The following is a 22,499-nucleotide window of genomic DNA, read 5'->3' on the forward strand; positions in this document are numbered from 1 at the left end:
AGACCTCAAGCACCTACCATACACACAATTAACAGCTCTTGATCTATCATCCATTGATGAGCAACCCCCACACATTCACAGCTTTCAGGAAGTACTTTATATTGTTCTAAACAAACTGCTGTTCAAATAGTTACACTCATCTTGGATAATGTCAGCTTACCAGTCACTATTTCTACATTAATTATAGCTACACATTTAATATGACTTGACCTTTCTTGCACATTGTTTTATAAGTGAATGGTGTTCACAAAGTGACAACGGAGTAAACAGTCATGCACATAAGGACTTATTTACAGTTTGTTTGAAAATGAAGGAACACAGACACAAAAAAAACAGAATAAGCCAAGAATCATACAGTATTGATCTAAAGGAGATGTATTTGGTGTCTTTAAGGTAAAGGACAAATTCTGTTCAATAATCAGGAGTGGCTGCATCTATGTTAAAATACAGTTTTTTGTGTGTGTGGTTGTATGCATGAATGGTTGTATGCCTTTTTCTCATGGAAATCATAGATGTGACCAGACAGTCCCTGGGTGATTTGGTGCACATTAGTAAATGAATAAAAAAACTAAATATATATTCTGCTGATTGTGGCTCCCCCTTTTCAGATATTTGTCTGCCTTTTTTAAAACAACAAAGCAAGGCAAACCTGTCATTTCATCCTGTTATGGAAAGAGTATCATTTCATCAGATGTAACATCTAACCTTAACACTCCAATCTAACTCACTTCCCTTGTCAGGTAAACACAGTGTGCAACGTAACAGGAGGAGCCAAAACATTATATAAAAGAACATTATCAAACTCTTACCTCATCAAAACATCAGACAATCAGACAAACCAGACAACTTTTGTCTGTTTTTATTAGAAAATGTGCTACACACATGGAACAGCCAACACATTACTCTGTCACAAACTAATAAACAATAAAAAAGTAAGTAAATAAACCAATAAACAAACAAATAATTGAAGTCAGTATCAATCAAGCAATCAAATACAACCATAATAAATAAATTACCCTTTAGAGGGTCAAAATCCAGAAGATATCTGCTTTTTCAAAAATGAGGTTTATACATTAGTATGTCAATTAAAAACACAGCAAACATGTAAATATATTAAAAAGTTAAATACTAATGACATCACTAATAAACCAATACAGCAAAAGCAAGTAACTGTCAAAGTATAATTTTTACCTTTAAAAGGTGAAAAGAAATCTTCAAAAATTTGTTTACACGTTTACCAGTTTCAAACAAGCAAACACACAAACACATAAGTGAACGTGTAAATTAATTATGCAAATAAATAATAAAAAAACGAACGTTAGAATAAATAAATTATGTTAGCACTAAGCAAAGGAATTCACTTAAAGGAATAACTGATCCATCTAAAGAAATAGACTAGTCTTGTACACACTCAAATAAAAGTACAATGTGGAAACTCATTTTAATTATCAGAACTATTGATGTGTAAACAATCATTAATCAGTAACAAAATAAAATACAGTATATTCACAAAACTTCAAGTAGATTTGATGATGTTCTTAGTGATGGCAATGGACAACTCTGGGAGGAGTCGCCTGGAGGTAACTGAGATGGCACAACATGAAATCTTCCTCTGAACCAAAGCAATCCCAGTATTTCTTTTCTTGAAATTTTAGAATGTTACAGAGCCATAAAATCTGCCCTTCTGTCCATTGCCTGTTTGTGAAATGGCAATAGACTTTAAGCAGGCAGTCAATCTACTCGTTTTCATTCTTTAGCTTGAGGGTTCAAAATGCCGGTCATAGTGTCCAGTTTGGAGGTTTCCCTCCCCAAACTCATCCACTTTACCTGGCAATTAACAGATAAGTGTAATCAGATGTGTTGGAGCAGGTAAATGACCATACTGTGCTGGACACCGGCCTTTCTGGATCAGAGATATGCACCTCTGCTTTAAAGACTCAAGTTCCTCTACAATTTGAAAAATCCTGGCCAGTACTTATGCAAAAGGTGAGCTTTTCTTTACTTACAACTCATTTGTTTTATGTGATTCTCTATCAGTGGAAATGTCCACCAACCTAGTACCCAGCAAATCTGTTGATTGGTTGTCAATGGCTTTATTCAGAGCACTTAAACTCTGCTTGCAATCACATGGCTCTTTTTTTGCCATGAAAACACACAGATTTATTTTGAAGAGAATCTTGATTTTGAATGGAGAGGCTGTATTTAACAGAAAATCAAAGGAGCAGAGGATCACCTTCTTCATTGATTTATTTGTCTTTACCTTGGCAGTCGTCACAGACATGAGTTTCATCATGTGAGCAGATCATATATGCAGTACTGTGAAGTTGTGCTGATCCTTCTACTGCTGGTGGACTGTTGATATGCACAGTGAATAATACAGAATATTATGCTTACAGTAACTTGGCTTTGACACTATTGTTCCAGTGTAGTCTAGGTAAAGCAGGTAGGCTTTTGACTTTTTTTGGAGGTCTCTAAAGATGGAACTGAGCGTCATCATACATATGTATTATGAAATGGCATACACAAAAGTTAGGTTTTTTTTTTTTTGAAGATTTTTCTGAAGATTATCTTAAAGAATATTTTAGAAGTTTTTTTGAGAATTGCATTTAAGAACATTGGGTCTCATTCACCAACCGTTATTAAGAAGAGATTTCTTCTTAAAACTAATTTGCATGAAAATTCTGATATTCACCAATGAGAGTCGTTCTTTGGTAAGAACAGACTCTACGCACACTCAAAGGTGTGAACAATTCTGTAGTTTGAGAGCACGTCATCAATCTGAAGTGAATTTTTTAGGACCCTTCTCAAGAACAAATTTAAGAAAAAACAGATAATGGTGAACGAGGCCCATTCTTATGAACTTCATAGTGTTTGTCATAAGAATCTTTCCAAGTTTTTTCTTAAGAAAGCTTTCATGAATCCAGCCCCTGATTGCTTTCACATGAGCAGTTTGCATTAATGCAACTTAAATTTAAGGCCGATCAACTTAAAGTTTCACATTTTCCCAACTCACTTATTTGCTTTACCCAAAACTCAAACGTGATGTTTGTTATGCTTTATTATATAAATATAAAAACATAATAAGAATAATCAAGCATACTATTAACTTAGAAGTTGTATCATTCATGCCCTTTTTTTAAACAAATATGCATGAAATTTCTAAGTTATTAGGACCAAAATGTTATTATGCTTAACTATAGATTTAATAAGTTTTTAACAAAGTGCAAAGTAGTGCAATAAAGTATTATGCAAATATGCATAATATGCATAACTGTCTCAACACATACAGCATTATCGCACCAGTAAAAAAAAAACTGCATAATAGAGTTGGGTGAAATAACAATATATTCAGAAACATATTTAACCAGCTACAGCTGATGAATATTTTGCACTTGAATGGTGTAATTGAACACTAGAGAATTCAAAATATAAAAGGCACTTATTTTAGAGTGTAGACCTAAAACAAATCAGACAATCAGTCTTTACCCACCTTCCTGCCAGCCACTGCTTTCAGTTCATGGAAATTCAAACAGTTGTTTGAACAGAATGTTTAATTCTGTTCAAAATTAATTTTTTCATGTTATTTTGTTACCAAAACTACCAATAATATCATCATTTATTAATTAAATTATTATATGTATTGGATTGTTTTGATGATTGATTAATCTGCTGATTATTATTGCTGGGAAATAATGATAGACTTGTTTTTATAATGTTTTGATATTTCACAGAGTAAATGACTTACCAAGAAAATAATCATTAGATTAATAATTATGTATGAAAAGAATCACTGGTAGCTGCCCTTACTTACATTTCAAGGCTTTTCATGTTTCTACACTACCACTACCAATTAGCTCATCTTATTTCAGCCTCTTCACTTTTTTAGCAGGGAAAGCATCTCTAGTAGCTTTGAATTTCAGGGAATGTACTGACAGCTCTGGACACCCTTTCAACTTGAGCTGAGTTTCCCGTTTTGTGGGAATATGCATCCTCAGAGTGAAATAGTTGTTGCCAAAATCTTGATCCCTGTAATGCAGTGTAATGTTGCTCTTTAACCCAAAAGTAGTCATTATTTTGCTGATAAAGCTATTTAGTGACTCAGATATGCCATTTGGAGAAGCAAGTTTTTCAATGTTGCTCTCCCCCCAGAATCACCTTGAGTCTTGCAATTGTTGAACATGTCATGGCAGTCTGATAAGAGAGCACAAGCACAGGTTCAACATGTGAGGCAAATCCCTTCTAGGCGTATTATTGACTAGGGGTGCAACGATTATTCGACGTAGTCAACTAAAATCGATGGCCGAGTTAGTTGGCACCTAATTTAAAGGACGATTAGATGCTGACATCATTCACGCATGTTTCTTGTGCTAAACTAGGAATGTTTTGATATTACCGCTTACTGGAGAGTTAACAAAAGTGCAATGGCAGCCTTGAGAACAAAATTCTCAAATGTGGGAGCATTTCACTGAAATATAAATGTAAATGTAAAATGTAAATTTAGATTGATTTGCTTAATTACTTGATTAAAGGAAAACCGATTTAGTTTTACTGCTGCTACTTTGCACATCCTTGGTTTTAAATTTGTCAGGAAAAAATATTGGAGTTTTATTTATCTATTGTATTAGCAAGAAAGTTCATTAAAACAGTGATTTTTTAAATAAGTTATTCATCTTAATTGTCTTCCTCAAGCTAAATTTAAAAGCTGATAACTACATAAGAGTTATTTGGTAATTAAGTGATTCATTATCCAAATAATCGATTATTCGTTTGATCAACACACAACACAATGCTTTACCTTATCCTCAGTCTCAATTTTTGGATCCATGCAATACATGAAAGCTGCAGTGATAGGCTATTAAAACTTGGGCCAGTTAGGATTTCACCAATATCAAATCATTTATAGCTGCTGTAAAAATGCACACAAGAACAAATGCAAATGTGTTTTGCAGTTGAAGCGTAACCACTATGACCACAAAAAGCCCACACAGTGTTACAGTGCATGCAGAATTTATGTGCTGTAAATATTTGTAGGTCAAATCATGAAGACCACCTTTGATTGAAACACCATTCTGGTTTATGACATGAAATAAATATGTTCTGAAAACACAATAGTATATGAGTCTGGATTTGTTTTGTTTTTTGGCCACTCTTTATACATGCATATATTTTTTTCAATGTAACAAGATACATCCCTCCAATTTTGTTTGTCTGCCAGGGGGCAGTATCATGCAGTTCGTGTGAAGTTCCACTTCCTTGCCTGTCAATGTTTTGAGATTGTAAGCTCTATTGTGTTCAATATATCACTGATCCTGGATAGTCAGTCCTAATCATGACTTTTGTTGACCCTAGACAGTTTTATCTGTTCATGTATTGATCCTGTATTGGCCGTTAATACAATTCACAATTAAGTTGATCCTGGATGCCCAGTTACTCCTATAACTGTGCTGGCCCTGGATGACCATTAAATTTTCTTCAAAATAACTAGTAAATCCAGTTCTTTAAGGGCCCACTATATAGGTGTACAATTAAATGCTGTAGCCCATATGTTGCCATGCAATTTGTCAGCTGGTGGTTCAGTACAGTGATATGGTACTGGTATGGGGGTCCTAACAGTCTTGTTGAATTTTTTACACATCAAGACCACTGTTGGGTTGAGAATCGCACACCATCCAAAAATGTTCTTGTTTAAAATTATACTAAAAATCAGTTCTAAAGAGCTAGACGATAGCTAACACATGCATTACTTTTTACATTGATATAGCTATAATCTCTGACTACATGATTGGTGATTTTACCAGGTACAGTTGCACAGCTGAAGACTTTATAATAGAAGATTGTCAAAAAATGTATGCTTTCAAAACTGGAACAATGTATTTTCAGACCCCTAATGATTAATAAATGTTGTTAAAAAGAATGGTGATGTAACACAATGATAAACATGCTCCTGTCCCAACTTTTTTGGAATGCGTTGAAGGCATCACAGTTCATCGGGTAAAACATAAAACACAGTGTTTTTGTACAATTTTTATTTAATACGGGTCAAACAAACAACTAAAAAAATGCTTGATCAATTAATGATTCAATATAAGAAACACTCACATGGAATTACACTGTGATAATATTGAATGTTTAATCATTCACAGTTACGTAATACACAGAATAATGCTTTTATTGTGAAATTAAAACTAATAATTAGCATACTTTATGATTATAACAGAGAAATCTGACTCAGTTAAAATACAGTCCAGTCATGAACTGGATTAACTGACCATCCAGGATCAGTTCAATCATAAACTAGATTAAATGACTATCCATTAATACAGTTACTAAGTAGGGTAATTGACTATCCAGGATCTATACAGTCATGAACAGGATTAACTGACTGTCCAGGATCAATAGAGTCATGAACAGGATTACTTTACTGTCTGGGATCAGTTCAGTCAAAAATAGGATTAAGAGGCTATCCAGGATCAATGTAGTCATGAACTGGATTAACTAACTATCCAAGGATCGATACAGTCATGAACATGACATAACAGACTTTTCGTTCCCCCTTAAACGTTTGCCCGATAATCAACTTCTATTGTACAAAACTGGAGTTTGACTTTACTGACCTTAGGACCTTTTTTCAGCCAGTGCTTTTAGGACAGCAATAGAGTCTCTCTCACACTGCTCCTTGGTTGGACTACAAATGAATAAATCATCAACATACTGCTATAAGGTAAAGAGGCTGTCGTTAGGCAGTTATGGCTGATGTGCCCCATCTGTCCACAAATCCAGCTGTGTTGCATCATCGGGGGTGGTTGGGTTTGCTGATATGTTGGTCTGTGGCATTCCAACTTGTAGTGGTTCACTCACAGACCTTAGCATCCATCCACATCCCCTTCCTCTGTCTCTGTATTCACCCCTTCCTTGTCCTCAGTAGGCATGGCTGGTGTGATTGCAGCTGGTGTGGTTGAGGCTGGTGTGACTGGTGTCGGTGGAGTTACCTGAGGACATGGGGTTGGTGTAGGCACAGGTATTGGGTCTAGTTGAGTTACCACAGCAGCTTGAGTTATTGCTTCTTTTTCATCCTTCTTCTTGTCCTTTTTTATTACTTTGTGAGTTCATTCAGTTGAACTTTGCAAAGTTGAGAAACCAGTTTCTCCATATTTTCTTTTTCTCACCTTTTTTTCCCGGTGCTTTTCCACATAATGCATAACATGGTCCTTAAAGGATTGCCAGTGTTTGTTGTTGAAGCCCACCACTTCATCAAGCGCCTCTTGTACTTCTTTGGGTAGACTTTCTTCAGTATGACTTGGAATAGTCTACGATTGGTTTTATTCTGGTTCCAGGATGTACCTGTTTCTTCCAGGCACAGATGTGATCACTGATGCAGCCATCAGGTTTTAATGGCTTATTCCTCACAGCATCCCACAAGGCATTTCTGTAGCCAATGAATTTCCAATGATCACATTGCTGAGTAGTGGCTACCCTTGTCTCCGTAAAGATGTTTTCCATCTTCTCTCTTCCCACTGTTTGTGACAAAATGGCTTTCAAATCTCCAATGCCCAGTCATTGTCCTACTGTTCATTCTTCAGAAGCAGTCATCTATTTCTGGCCTTCTTTGTTCAGGTTGGGTAGTTGTTCAACCAGGCCTTTCAGATCTATACAGGATCATGGGACATAGTTGCGTTCCCCCATTTCTTTTCACCAGTACTGGATACAGGCACTTGTTTTGCTGCTTTTTTCCCATGGTCTGGCTGATCGTTTGGGCTGGTGATCCACCTCCAGTTCCTCATCCTGTACTTGGTCTCATTTCCAATCTACTTCCAGCCCCTGAGCCATGGGATCAACTTTTTTCTCTCATCTCTCTTGTTTCTCTGATGGATGCCTCTAGGCTTTTCATCATCTTCAGCTTCCATCTGTCTGTATTCTTCAATGGATTTCTCTATTTTCTTTTCATGTTCTTGCAGTTCTTCTGCCAGTCTTTTCTCTCTTTTTCTTGTTTGTTTTGCAGACTCTAGTCACTTTTCCACATGTGGAACTAGACTGCACTGCACTATTCTATCATCACTCTCGCTGCCATCTGGGTAATATGAGGTGTAGCTTGATGCCCTGTCTCCTTATCAGGTGTTTCTACATTTACTTGCTCAACCTTACCTTTTCTGATCTTAATCTTTCCCTCCATCTGGGCATCTGCTTTAGTCTGTTCTTCTGTAAAGACAGGACATCAGTTAATGACAGAAAAAGGATTGGTCACTTTTTTAGGTGTGGGATGGTCTCGTTGCTAGGAGGTAAAAAAAATAATTCATTCGAGTGAACGTTTTGCAGTTCGTACGCACGTTTTCTTTTATTCATGGTCATGATTTCTTAAATCGTTCCCTCGTTTTCTTTTAATCGTGCGCACGCTTTCTTTACTTCGTGAATACGTTTTTGAAATTCGTGATCACGATTTTCTAATTCGTTCTCTCGTTTTCTTTTAACGATGGTCATGTTTTATTTTTAACTGAACACTCATTGTTTGTGTTTTGTTAACAGCTCCCTGAGACAGTCTGACGGGTTTTGATGTGTTAGTTTGATGAGATAATGAACAGAGATGCTCATCAGGTTTGATTTTGATTTTGGGGGGTTATGAGGAAACTGCAGCTCCTCTTCACAGCAAACAGCCCACGTGTTTCTGCTCCCGGTCAAATTGCAGTTTTAGAGACCATCATACAATTACGGGACGAAATGATCAGTGTTTCAACATCCTCACATTAATATATCTACATCTAATCCATAGATCTATTAAACTCTCTTGTCATTTGACCTCATCCCACATGAACGTTTCTGTGTGTGTTTAATTTGAGTTTGTTGAAACGTTGACACTGATCATTGCTTCCTGTAATTGTGTGATGATCTCTAACACCGCAGCTTGTGGCCGCGCTGCTTCTATAGCTCTGTTAAATATGATCATTAGACAGTGCAGTTTAGTGAAGATTGTGGTTGTAGTTTGTTGTCTTTCTTCGCTTCACCACCAAACTGCAGCTGCACTGATGAATCTGAGGGCCGTTTGCTGTGAAGAGGAGCTGCAGTTTCCTCATAACCCCCCCAAATGAGACCTGATGAGCACCTCTGTCCATCATCAAAACCCGTCAGACAGTGTCAGGGAGCTGTCAGTTACTTCTGCAGAAAAATAACACAACCTGTATCTACTACATTGATTTTACGCACAAATAAAAAAAATAACATGCGTACTGTTAAAAATGATACATGACAACGACTAAAAGAAAACGAGAACGAATTAGAAAATCGTGATCACGAATAAACAAAAACGTACCCACGAAGTAAAGAAAACGTGCACGTTTAAAAGAAAACGTGGGAACGATTTAAGAAATCGTGATCACAAATAAAAGAAAACGTGCGTACGAACTTCAAAACGTTCACTCGAATAAATTATTTTTTTTTACCTCCGTCCCCTCTGGGGCTCCATAGGTTGCTAATGTCACTGGGTACATTTTCTCTGTCTTTTTTCTTCTCATCATCTTATCATACCGTTTTTCAGTTTCCTTGACTCCGTAACTCGGAATATGGCTAGTCTCTGTTCTTGTTTGTTCCACTCTTTTGTAAGTTCTAGTTTTTTCTTCTTCTTCTAAGTCTCATACCATTTGACACAGATCTTTATCAAATGTAACTATTAGTGGCCACTGCTTTTCAATCTTTTTGTTTGTTTATTCCACTTCACACAGTTTTTTATTTCATTCTTTTTTGTTATCTATCTTGAGATTATCAAGTCTACTGGTGCTGTTCTCTGTTTGACTGTTTCCCATTGTTATTCCCCATTCTGACTTAAACTAGGAATGTATCTCTATGTTCTAGCTTTTTTGGACTGTAAGGTGGAGCTGTGCACCAAATGGTGAAAGAGCCTATACATACAGAGAGGCCTGAAAAGGACTTCTCCCTTCGAATAGATCCTACCTTTAATATGAATTCATTCACCACTTCCCTTTGGCAGGAGTTGTAAATCTATTGACATTCATGAGTATTCTTGCTTTCTCACATAATAGGGGGTGATTATGTTATTTAATTTCTTTAGATTGGCATTCAGCTCCTGCCTTGTCCAAAAACAAGTAGGAGACTTGCTTGATTACAGTAATCTCTCTATTAAGAGGAAAAACTCTTTCTCTCTTCGACGTATAAAAGATGATATATGACGCTCTACTTCTTAGCATGCAAAAATCTATGAGCCACTGCAAATATTCTGACACAGTGGTTGGCACTGGAGGACTGTAGTATAACTTTTGTTGTTGGTTTTTAATCAAAGCTATTGCTGGTAAACGTGGTTCAGACCATGGCTCCCATGGCACCCACCCTCCAATTATAAGGGAAAGTAGTCCCTTTTCAAAATTTTTAATGTAATTGGATTTGTTGAACTCTGACCAGTGCTACTGTTGTGCAAGTGGCAATTCTGCTACGCACAATCATACTCGGAGAAATCCACCAGTTTACTCTTCTATGAGCTTCAGACCCCAGGGGATTATCTCTTTTAAAAACATATACCATACATTTTCTTTCCAAAACAGACATTACTGTTCCATAATTGACTTTAACCTATACAATCCATGCATTGCTTTTTTGTCTCTCTGTGGGAAAAACTATTCATTCATTCCAGTCCAGATCTACCAAACTGGAAGTTTGTCTATGCTCAGGGTTTAGTGGATTTACTCCGTCTAGCAAAATTGACATGGCCAAACAGGTTCCGTTCGCAGAGGCCGACAGCCGCGGTGGTCCGATCTGGGGTGCAAGAGGTCCCGGGTAAGTTGCGGCAAAAAACCAGCTAATGGACAGCTTTGCCCAAAGGTTTGAAATTAAAATAATGCTCAGAACACCAGGATGGTCAGGAAATGTACAATTTCTTGCATTAAAATGAAGACTTTCCCACAAACAAGCATTAATCTGAGTTGGCCCACGCAACAACTGACCAAACTACGAAAACTAATTTTTATAGTCTTTTCTGACTCTTTATGACCATAATTTCTGAACCTTACATTGTTTTTTTTTTTAATTATCTTTACTTATTATTATTCACATCATGATTAACATCATCATTTTTCTTATCAAAACTTCTGCCATTATTTCCAAACCGAGAAGTAACATAAGGCCACAATCAGGCCTAGGCCTTTAAACTTTATTCACTTTATGGATTGCTTTAATTCAATATGGTTACAACTAAGTCTCTCTACACATGTACTTTACTCCTTCAAAGACTTTTTAATACTTATATGGAACAAACAGGTTCTTCTCAGCATACTCAGGATAACCCGCAGACATACACACACAGGGAGAGCCATACGGAAAAATATAATATGATTAGTTATGATTGAAATCATCATCACAGAATCGTTCATATTATCTAAAGTTTTTCCAGTGTTTTTGAGAAATACCATGTCCATTTTTATTTTGATGCCACGTTTCAGAGCGCAATAGGCGGGGCTTGACTAAATACGGGTGGGATTTTAAATAACGACCGTTCCGACTGTTTCCGTGACCGCGTGGTTCCAGTGTGAAGCCGCTTCAGGCCAGGTGGTGGCGCTAAATCTGTAGCTATAGCTTTCTCTAACTGCACTAAAGCGGAGAAGCAGAATTTTGTGTCGTGGTCAGTAGTTCATGCTTCCACGCTCATTTAGTGTTTTGGAGAAGAGAAACAAGAGCTGAACTGTTGAAGGTAGGAAGCTGTCCAACACTTTAACACTCACTGTTCTTCATTCACTCTGGGACAAACAGCTGGAGACACATTTGAGTTCTGACAGTAAGTTCTGATGGGTTTAAAATAGATGGAACAAGCTTTGTGATTCTTGGTATTTATGGTTTTTTTGTTTGTTTGTTTGTTTGTTTGTTTTTGTGCTGATGTTATCAAGTCAACTTTTTCATTTTGAAACAAATTGTAAAAATGAATCCTGTGCATTACTATTTGCTCCATTGTCAGTTTAAACACATAAAGCAGATTTTATGAATGATTCATTTATAGAACAATGTATAAAAAGATGGCACACAATATTATTCAGGGAGGGATGTAACTATTTGTACAAATCTGGTGAGAATCACAGTTTGTTCTAGAGTAATATGAAGTGCTTCCTGAGAGCTGTGAATGTCTGGGTGGGGGTTGCTGGTCAATGGCTGGTAGATAAAGAGCTGGTAGGAGTGTCTAGGTGGGTGTTTGAGGTCTGTTTAGAGGGGGGTGTAGTGAGCTTGATAAGCTAGGTCAGATGCTCCCAATCTCAGTCCCAGAGACCACGCTCTCACTATACACTATATGGATAAAAATATTGGGACACCTATACATTACACCCACAAGAGATTTTATGAACTCCCATGTCTAAACCCATAGGCATTAATATGGAGTTGCCCCTCCCCCTCCACCTTTGCATCTATAACAGCTTCAACTCTACTCTGAAGGCTTTCTACAAGACTTTGGAGTATGTATGTAGAAATTTTTGCCCATTTTTCCAGAAGAGCATTTGTGAGGTCAGACAGTGGTGTTGGACGAGAGGTCCTGGCTCGCAGTCTCTGTTCTAGTTCATCCCAAAGGTGCTTGATGGGGTTGAGGTCGAGGCTCTGTGTGGGCCAGTTAAGTTCTTCCACACCAAATTCTCCCAACCATGTCTTTATGGACCTTGCTTTGTGTACTGGGGCACAGTCCTACTGGGAGAGAAAAGGGCCTTCCCCAAACTGTTCTCACAAAGTTGCAAACATACAGTTGTCCAAAATGTCTTGGTATGCTGAAGCATTAAAATTTCCCTTTACTGGAACTAAGGGGCCTAGGCCAACCCCTGAAAAACAACCCCATATCATTATCCCTCCTCCACCAAACTTTACCTGCCTTCCTGCATTGTGCCAAGTGTAATGTTCTCCTGGCATTCACCAAACCCAGACTCTCCCATCTGAGGCTTGTGTGTAATTGCTCGGCCAGAGAAACCCATTTTGTGAAGCTCCTAATGCACAGTTCTTTTGCTGATGTTGCTTCCAGAGGCAACTTGGAACTCTTTATTGAGTAATTAAACAGAGGATAGGCACTGTGCACTTCACTTGGCAGCCCCACTCTGTGAGTTTGTGTGGTCTACCGCTTTGTGGCTGACCTATTGTGTGTTTACATTTCACAGTAATGGCACTTAGTTGACAGGGGGTAGATCTTGCAGGGCAGAAATTTCACTAACTGACTTGTGGCAAAGGTGGCATCCTATGACAGTGCCAAGTCCCTGTACAACCCTTCAGTACAACCGATTGTACTGCCAGTGTTTGTCTATCGAGACTAAAAGGGTTTTAGCTTTAATTTTATCCACCTGTTAATCGTGGGTGTGGCTGAAACACATGAACTCAATAATTAGAAGGGTGTCCCAAAACTGTTGTCCATATAGGGTATTTGTCCTGTACTTAGGTGTAATCCATTCAACTCTTATATTCAGTATGAACTCATGAATGTTTCATTCTAAATTTAGTTGGATGTTACATCTAAAAATATATTCTGATCCAAACTTGAAGCTCTGAGTGGTGACCTTGTGTTGTGTGACACTTCACAACTGCGCTTCAAATGTATGTGAGCATATGTGCGCCGTGTGACAGGCTATAGACCAAAAAATATGTGCAGCTTCCTCATGACCCACTCTTGCCCACACTTAGCTACAGTTTGGAAACCTGTGTGTTAAATCTCACCACTCTCCTACAAGAAGGATTATCAAGCCCTGCATTAACAATGATGCTGTCAGTGTTTGGGAGATGAATGTAGGAAGGACTGTTAGAGGATTTAAGGATTTTTGGCATTGAGAAATCCAGCTTAGCCATGAAGTTTCCAATATTGGCATGGCAACTTGACATTAGTTGTCTATATTTCTATATAAAGAGTTTGAGGAGCCTTTATTATTTGGATCAGACTACTTTTCTGCATTGCAAATTGAGTTTATATTTTCTTTTTTCTTCTTTCAGATGTGAATGCCACACTGTTTCAAGACTTCCCATACACTTTCCTTCCCAGCTTAAATATGCTTCCATAAACACATCAGGACATTCCACCAAGAGTAATGTTAAGCTACTTAAACAGGTGACCTATAAGAATATGGCATCCACAAAGCTTGTTACTCAGCGAAAGTCATCTGGTACCGTCCACATGAACACATCTCGCAGACAAACACAGACGTGCAGCAAGGAGAGAAATCACCACTGCTTGGAGTGTGAAAAGAGTTTTACTCAACTTAGTAATCTCAGAAGACACCAGCGCGTTCACACAGGAGAGAAGCCGCATCACTGCTCAGAGTGTGGGAAAAGTTTTACTCGACGGGGCACTCTCAAAAGACACCAGCGCATTCACACAGGAGAGAGGCCGTATCACTGCTCAGAGTGTGGAAAGACTTTTAATCATCAGAGTCATTTCAAAACACACCAGCTTATACACGCAGGCATTAAACCGTATCACTGTTCAGAGTGTGGGAAGAATTTTAGTCAGCCGAGTTCTCTTCATCAACACCAGCGCATTCACACAGGAGAGAAGCCGTATCAGTGCTTGGAGTGTAGGAAGAGTTTTAATCAGCGTGGTTCTCTCCAACAACACCAGCGCATCCACACAGGAGAGAAGCCGTATTACTGCTCAGAGTGTGGGAAGAGTTTCAGGCATTTAAAGACTGTGACGATACACAAGTGCACTAAGAGCAGTGGTGGAAATGAGCAGTAATGAGTGTAACTTTAGCACATTTTGGGAGTAAAAGTCTCCAGGGAACGGTGCTTCCAGCCCAGATTTCAAACTGTTTTAGAAGAAAACCACCCATTGCTGTTTCACAGTATTTCTACAACATGAGTGCAAAAGTGAAGTATTATTTCCGGTGCTAAAACAAGACTACAGCTCATACAACCAGTAAGATGGTGGTACTGCATATTATCCCCAAAATTAGTTTCATTTGTTATATAAATTTAAAACAATTGAGTAGCTCCACATTCAATGATGCGTGTTTCTGATACAGTGATGGATGTTTTGACAACTGTGCTTGGCCCCTTAAGTCCCTTTTTTGCATCTTTGATGTCAACATGTTAACTAGTCAATGCTTGCTTCATTTTGAAGTGCCACTTTGGCTTCCCTTTTAAACTTTAGGAGATTTTCTGTATGCTGTATGTTTGGAGTGTTCTTGTTAAGGACCGAGGAGATATGACCCTGAAGGTTGCAGCAGTGAAGTTTTTGCTGTGCTGGTCAGAACTGAACAGCTTCGTAAAAGAGACACAGAAGTATGAAGAACTGTAAGACATCAAGCTATCTGAATGATGTACTGGTGACCTCAGTATGGTCTACACATGCCTGTTCTACACGGCATAAAGTCACATACAGGCAAGACTAAATCTTATTAATGAACTTTCCATTACAGAGAATACGTACTATTGATGGCTTTTGTGATGCTTGAAGAACGATTGTTGAGAAGGGTGCTGTGACATGACATAAGGACTTACTTATACCCATCTCCAATGACTCCTATCAGACCTGTCGCAGTTGATGGTACAGGAGCTTGAACTGGGTATCTCCATCTTTGTAGAACAACTTTTGCTTGCATGTGTTTTTAGAACATCATAAGCTGTCAAATTATTGTTAGTTTAATTTTAAAAATATTTTTGTATGTTACTTTAAACCTGAAAAAATACTATTAAATTTCTGCTCTTCTTTTGAAATTCGCTGTGTGGTCTTCCCTCTTTATTTATTTATTTTTGGTGAATATATTGCATCACAGAAATTATGAATGAAAATTTAGATTTTACTAATGCTGTAGTAAATTACCCAACAATAGACAAGCTTTACCTTGTAGTTCTCTTTGGCAAAAGCAGGCTGGTAATACAGCCATTTAAGATGTTCGTCCACACTATATAACCTGATAGATGTGGACTACTTGTCTTTTTGTTCAATAATATCATATAATTGAGAGACTGAATCACTTTATTTCACTAAGTATGTTACACATGCAAGGGATCTGTCATAGTGAGTGCACACATGTAACATGCTAAAACAGACCACACAAGTACACAAATTATAAGAAATTCTAAAACGACAAAGAAAAACAGTAAAATAGTGAAAAATAAATAAAAATACAATAAATGGAATAAATATTAAGAACTCAGATATAGAAGAGCTAATGTGAAAGAATCTAAAGAGATGAATGTGATTATGTAATATGAGTCTGAGGAAGTCGATTACAGTAAAATACAGGATGATATGAACATTTGTACAGTTATATAAATAGGCATTGTCGTTCAGAGGTGTTATATAGAATGGGAGGTTTGCTGGTTGTATATAGTGAATAAGTGCTTTAACATTTCAGTATGTTTGTTATATTTTAAAAGAAAATGTGTTTTTATTTCGCCCCGCGATGAACTGGTGACCTGTCCAGGGTGTATCCTGCCTTCCACCCAATGACTGCTGGGATAGGCTCCAGCTCCCATAAGTTCCAGGCTTGAGTATTGATTGCATCCTCCTGTTTGACTGTTGCTTCTCCCCATGTCTCTGTGTTTTTTGTTTTGACTGTCTGTAAATCTCAACCAAACTTCCGGTCTCCTCAAAGACTTAAGCTTACACTTCTGACCAATAATCTGTGTTCTTTTGTTCTTTTGCTCTGACTTGCATGCTGAGTGAGTTTGGCTGCTTCCACCGCAGCTACTCGGCCCCATACACTGACAAAGTGTGGCTGCCATAACTCCTGCTAGTCTGTCCTGCATGTCAACCGAGTGCAGCTGCTTTACCGTGATTATGACTATGCCCTGCACGCTGACCGAGTGTGGCTGCTGTCACCACTACTACTCTGCCCTGCACGCTGTCCGAGTGTGGCTGCTGTCGCCACTACTGCTCTGCCCTGCACACTGACTGACTACTAATTCTCTGACATAGCTTGCACAATTGCTAACTACTCTACCACTACTGTTAGCTGCCCTGGTTTTCCCTGAGTTTGTTCAATTTCTGTGCTGTTCTGAGCTCCTGTTCAGGCTACAGGTACTGTCTTATGCTACTTCTGAATTATGTAATTTAAATAACTTCTGCCTTCCTAAAGCCGTTGCTATTGCTGCTTTTAAAGCTGGCATTTTAATGTTGACGCCATCACGTCCATTGGGGCTCAAGACAAAACCGTAACAGGACTATACACTACTCTGATGGCACTAACATCTGTTCTTTCTGGACTACATGCTTACAGACTTTATGTTTATAGTCGAAACCTGGTTTAAGCCAGGAGAGAGTTGTCAACTCTTGTGCCCATTGGACTATAGACATTTAAACTGTCCAAGATTGCATGGGCGAGGAGGTGGAGTTAATATCCATGTAGTTGATGCTACTAATGGATTTACCTCAGAAGTTTTAAATATTGTTGAATCTTTTAATTTTGTGCAACGATTTTGGTCCGACTCATAATCACAGGCATACTTTGGATTTGGTCTTTACTCTGGGGCTTACACTTAAGTGTGTTTCTGATTATAAAGTTATTATTTTTGAGTCTGTCTTTCAATCTAAAGCTGTAAACCCTAATCATACTATACACTCTCTGTTTCCTAATGAAGAGTCAGCTGCTAAATTTTCAACTATTTTTAATGGTTTATCTGTGCAGTTGTTGCAATTTGCAGATGTTACTGATTTGGCTAGTTGTTTTAATAATTTATGCACAGCTATTCTAGATGAAGTGGCTCCTTTTAAGACTAGATCAAAAACATTAACTAATCAATCTCGTTGGTTAAATGGTGATGATGTGCATTTGAAAAGAGAGTGCAGACAGGCAGAACATATATGGAAAAGGACTCAGCTTCAGGTTCATTATTTGTATATGAAAGATTTGTTGGTATTGTACAACAATAAGGTTAGGGATGCAAGAGCTGCTTATTTTAATAATTAAATTACAACTAATAAGCATAATCCCGAAACCGGACCTTGACCTTAAAGATTGTTCAAGCTTTCGACCCATCTTTAAGCTTCTCTTTATTGCAAAAAAGAATTTTAAATGATAATTTTAATGCATTCTGATTTTGGGGAGGTATGTCTTTTGGTGCTGCTTGATCTTAGTGCAGCCTTTGATACAGTGGATCATGATATCTTGAAAAACAGGCTTAGTGAATGGGTTGGCATATCAGGGACTGCGCTAGATTGGTTTTGTTCTTAATTGTCTATTAGAAAATTTTCAGGTGTCTATTGGAAATATGATGTCTTCTATGGCTGATCTTACATGTGGGGTACCCCAGGGTGATATGCTTCTTCTTGGAGTGTTAATCAGACGTTTTAATATCTCTTTCCATAAATCGGGAATGATTTTAGTAAAGTAGGTAATCCAATTGAGTGCATTGACGCTGTTAAGGACTGGATGAACTGTAACTTTAAAGTTAAATGAGAATAAATCAGAGGTTCTGGTCATTGGTCTTGACAACATTCCTAGGGATTTGCAGGTGGTTCTTGGTTCACTCAGATCAAGAGTTAATGCTTTTCCTAGAAACCTGGGTGTTGTCATTTACAATTTTCAGCACATATTAAGAAACAGGTTTTTTCCAACATGTTTTTTCCAGCTAAGAAATATTGCACAGATCAGATGGATTTTGTCTTTTCAGCACTTAGAGGAAAATTATTCATGCATTTGTCTCATTTCATTTGGATTATTGCAATGCTATATATACTTGCCTTAGTCAAGGAGTTTTGGCAAGACTTTAGTTTGTCCAAAATGCAGCTGCTCGGCTCTTAACGAAGACTGGACATAGGGAGCACATCAGCCTAGTGCTTGCCTCTCTTCACAGGTTGTCAGTGAAATTCAAGATTGATTTTAAAGTACTGGTTCTTACTTATAAAGCCCTACATGGTGAAGCGCCTGAATATATTTGTGAAGTGTTAGTTCCTCTAATAAAAGGCCTCTTGTTGTCCCTAGAAGTAAACTGAAGCGAAGGGGAGACATTTGCTGTATGTGCTCCTAAATTATGGAACAGTCTTCCCCTCGATATCAGACTCTCTGAGTCCACATCTTCTTTTAAGAAGTGCCTTACTTAATTTTCGTCTGCTAGCACGCTCTGTGTTGCACTGCCAATCCATATTACTCAGCCTCCCTTCCTACTGCTTCTTCTAGCACCTCTTCTAGCTCCTACTGAATGCTTGTTCTCTTTCTAATAAGTCATCCATATTGTCCATAATGTTAATATTAATGGTGACTCACTTGTCCTACATTAATTGAATATCTAACTAAAGCCGTCTCTTTTATCTCTTCCTGCTTCTGGTATATCCCCAATTTATGGACCATAAGACAGATGGGTCATCGGCTTGAAAGACTATAAGAAATCCAAACTCTCCACTCATGTTGAGGCTTATAAGCAGCATATATTTCTATCATTCCAGTCTCATCAACAGCACCCCTTCAAATTCCCTTCATCTGTTTACAACAGTCACTAAGCTTTTCAAACCCTTTGAAAATACTGTAACTCTATCCCCTGACCTTTGTAACTTGTTCTTACATTTCTTTGAAAGTAAAATCTCTAACATCAGTAACTCTTTAGCTGTCTGTACCACTAAAAATACTTTGTCCTTTACTGCTCTGACTAGACATCTTGTAGATTGCAACTTACACTCCTTTCATTTTTCTGCCTTTAATACTGTTGATTCTTCTTTAATTGTTGACATAATCACTACTTCTAAAACTACCACCATCTCCCCTTGATCTCCTCCCTACAACTTTAACTAAAGCTTGCTCCCTGCCATTGTCCCTCATCTCACAACTCTTATTAATCAAACACTGTTTTCCGGCCAGGTGCCCTCTTTGTAAAAGATCGCCGCAGTTACACCTATACTGAAAAAACCTGGCCTAGATCAGTCAAATTTTTATGATCATCATCCCATCTCTAATCTTCCATCTTCCTTCTGTCAACGTTCTCAAACAAGCTGTTGCCAACCAATTCCAAGTTTACTGAGAAACTAAAAATCTCTTGGAACCTTTCCAGGAAGGATTCCATCCATTCCACAGCTCGCAAAGTGCTTTGATTAGGGCTCATCAATGATCTTCTTAGGGTGGCATGGTGGTGGGTAGCACTGTCACCTCACAGCAAGAAGGGCCAAAGACCTTTCTGTGTGGAGTTTGCATGTTCTCTCCTGTGTGGATTTCCTCTGGTTGCTCTAGTTTCCTCCCACAGTCCAAAGACATACAGTCAGGTGAATTGGAGATGCTAAATTGCCCCAGGTGTGAATTTGTGTGTGAAAGTTTATGTCTGTGTGTCTGCCCTGTGATGGACTGGCAGTCTGTCCAGTGTGCTTCTTGCCTTCCACCCAACTGCTGAGGCTCTCGCAGCCCTGTGTGTGACAGAGAGAGAGAGAGATTCTTGTATCTGCAGATGCTGGTGCTCTTAGCATCCTTATATTGCTGGACTTAAGTGCAGGATTTGACAGAGTGTGTCATTTAATACTCCTGTCAAGACTGCGTGAGCTGACCATTGACGGCTCTGCCCTGGACTGTTTCACATGCTACTTAACTAGTAGAAAGCAGTTCATTTGTCTTTCTGAATGTACTTCTACTACCTCTGCTGTCACTCAAAGGGTTACACAAGTTATACTCCATCTTGGCAATATCATACTTTATTTCAAACTGGATTTTCACTGTTATGTGAATGACACTCAGATTTATCTTGGGACTAAATCCATTACAAATCCACCCCTTAGTCCCTCAGAAAGCTGCCTATCTGCTATCAAAAATGGGATGAAACACAACTTCCTCATGCTAAACAGTGATAAGACTGAAGTCATTCTCATTGGATCTAAAGCGACCCTCAGTGCTCTTACTCTCCTCATTGATGATGTAACTGTGTCTCCTTCCACTCTCGTTTAAAATCTGGGTGTCATCCTTGACTTTACACTGTTGTTAAAACTTCTGTCTTCCACCTGCGCATAATTGACAAAATCAGACCATGCCTCTTTCAGTCTGCTCCTGAAACACTTATCCTTACCTTCATCTCCAGCCGCCTGGACTACTCCAACTCTGTTCTCGTCGGCATTAGCTCCTCTTCACAAGCTCCAGATGGTCCAGAACTCTCTTGTCCGTCGTCTTTCTCACACCCAGTTACATCATCACTTTACACCTGTTCTTCAAAATCTCCACAGGCTCCCCATAAAGTACCGTATACATTTCTAAATCTTACTCCTCACTTACAAAGTTCATCCTCACTCCTTCCTATTTGTCTGACCTTCTCCTTCCCTGCAAGCCTACTTGTACTCTTAGGTCCTCCTCAGCTCAGCTACTCACTTCCTTCATCAAACCTCCATCGCTTTGGTGTCCAAGCATTCTCAAGATTTGCTCCTTACCTCTCGAACTCTCCTTCCACAGATCCGGCAATCTAAAAGTGATTTATAAGTACTTTATATTATTATTATTACTAGATCTGAGTAACTACACATGATACAGTTTATACACCTGTTTTGGAAGCACAGATAAGACCTGCTTGCATTATAACTTCTACCTGTTTGTTTACCATATGGATGCCTTATAGGTGCACCTCACACTCCAGCATTGCAATTGCTTTGTCCACTCATTGTATACAGAATGAGGAGGAACTGAGCACAAGGGGGAGAAGGTAGAGGAGTTAGAATTTGAAAAATGTAAAGTATGGAAAAGGATAAAAAAAGAGAAGTATGGAAGAGAAAAAGAATGAGTCAGAGAATCCATGTCTATTTCTCCATGGAGCTGCTTTAGATGTTTCTGGATCCTCTCTGAATCTTTCTCTTCATAGACAAAAAGGTTCCCTGAAAAGAAAAACACAAACCAACAAAATCATTAACAGGTTGTGGAAGTGGAACGTAATATATATACGTGATATATGTTTTCAGAGAGCTTTCTGTGGGTGAAATCATACTGGTATATTACTGCAGGAAGTAATATAAAATTACAAAATAAAGGGGAAAACGCAGCTCTAAGCTTGTACTGTTAGCACACATCGTTAGCTGACTAGGCTCCTTCTGTTCAGACCACTTAAACTCACAGAGTGGAGCTGCTGAGTGCTGAAGCGCACAGTGCCTATCCTCTGTTTATTCACTAACAAATTCCAAATTGCATCTGGAAGCAATATCAGCAAAAGAATTGTGCATTAGGTGCTTCACAAAATGGGTTTCCATGGCCGAGCAGCTACACATAAGCCTCAGATCAAAATGCACAATGCCGAGCATCAGGGGGAATGGTGTAAAGGAAGCATTCCCTTACTGGACTCCGGAGCAGTGGAAACGGATTCTGTGGAGTGATGAATCATACTTCTCTATCTGGCAGTCTAATGGACGAGTCTGGGTTTGGCGAATGCCAGGGGAACATTGCCTGCCTGTGACTGCATTGTGCCAAGTGTAAAGTTTGGTGGAGGAGGGATAATGCTATATGGTTGTTTTTCAGGGGTTGACCTAAGCTCTTTAGTTCCAGTAAAGGGAACTCTTAATGCTTCAGCACACCAAAACATTTTGGACAATTGTACGCTTTTAACTTTGTGGGAAACAGTTTGGGGAAGGCTCTGACCTCACAAATGCTCTTCTGGAA

At 38.5% G+C, this 22,499-nt stretch overlaps 1 protein-coding gene across 1 annotated transcript in view; it reads left to right on the forward strand.

Annotated features, from left to right (window-relative positions):
* The window catches only part of LOC118827381 (zinc finger protein 883-like), a 53,108-nt gene that overhangs the window by 15,576 nt on the left and 15,033 nt on the right, over window positions 1-22,499 (forward strand). Inside the window, exons 4-5 of the mRNA XM_036598722.1 lie at window positions 14,455-14,622; window positions 15,814-15,820. Coding sequence (XP_036454615.1) covers window positions 14,455-14,622; window positions 15,814-15,820 — 175 coding nt within the window. The remainder of the gene's footprint in view (window positions 1-14,454; window positions 14,623-15,813; window positions 15,821-22,499) is intronic.

This window comes from Colossoma macropomum, unplaced genomic scaffold (assembly GCF_904425465.1).
Source record: "Colossoma macropomum unplaced genomic scaffold, Colossoma_macropomum, whole genome shotgun sequence".
In the NCBI taxonomy this organism is placed as follows: Eukaryota; Metazoa; Chordata; class Actinopteri; order Characiformes; family Serrasalmidae; genus Colossoma; species Colossoma macropomum.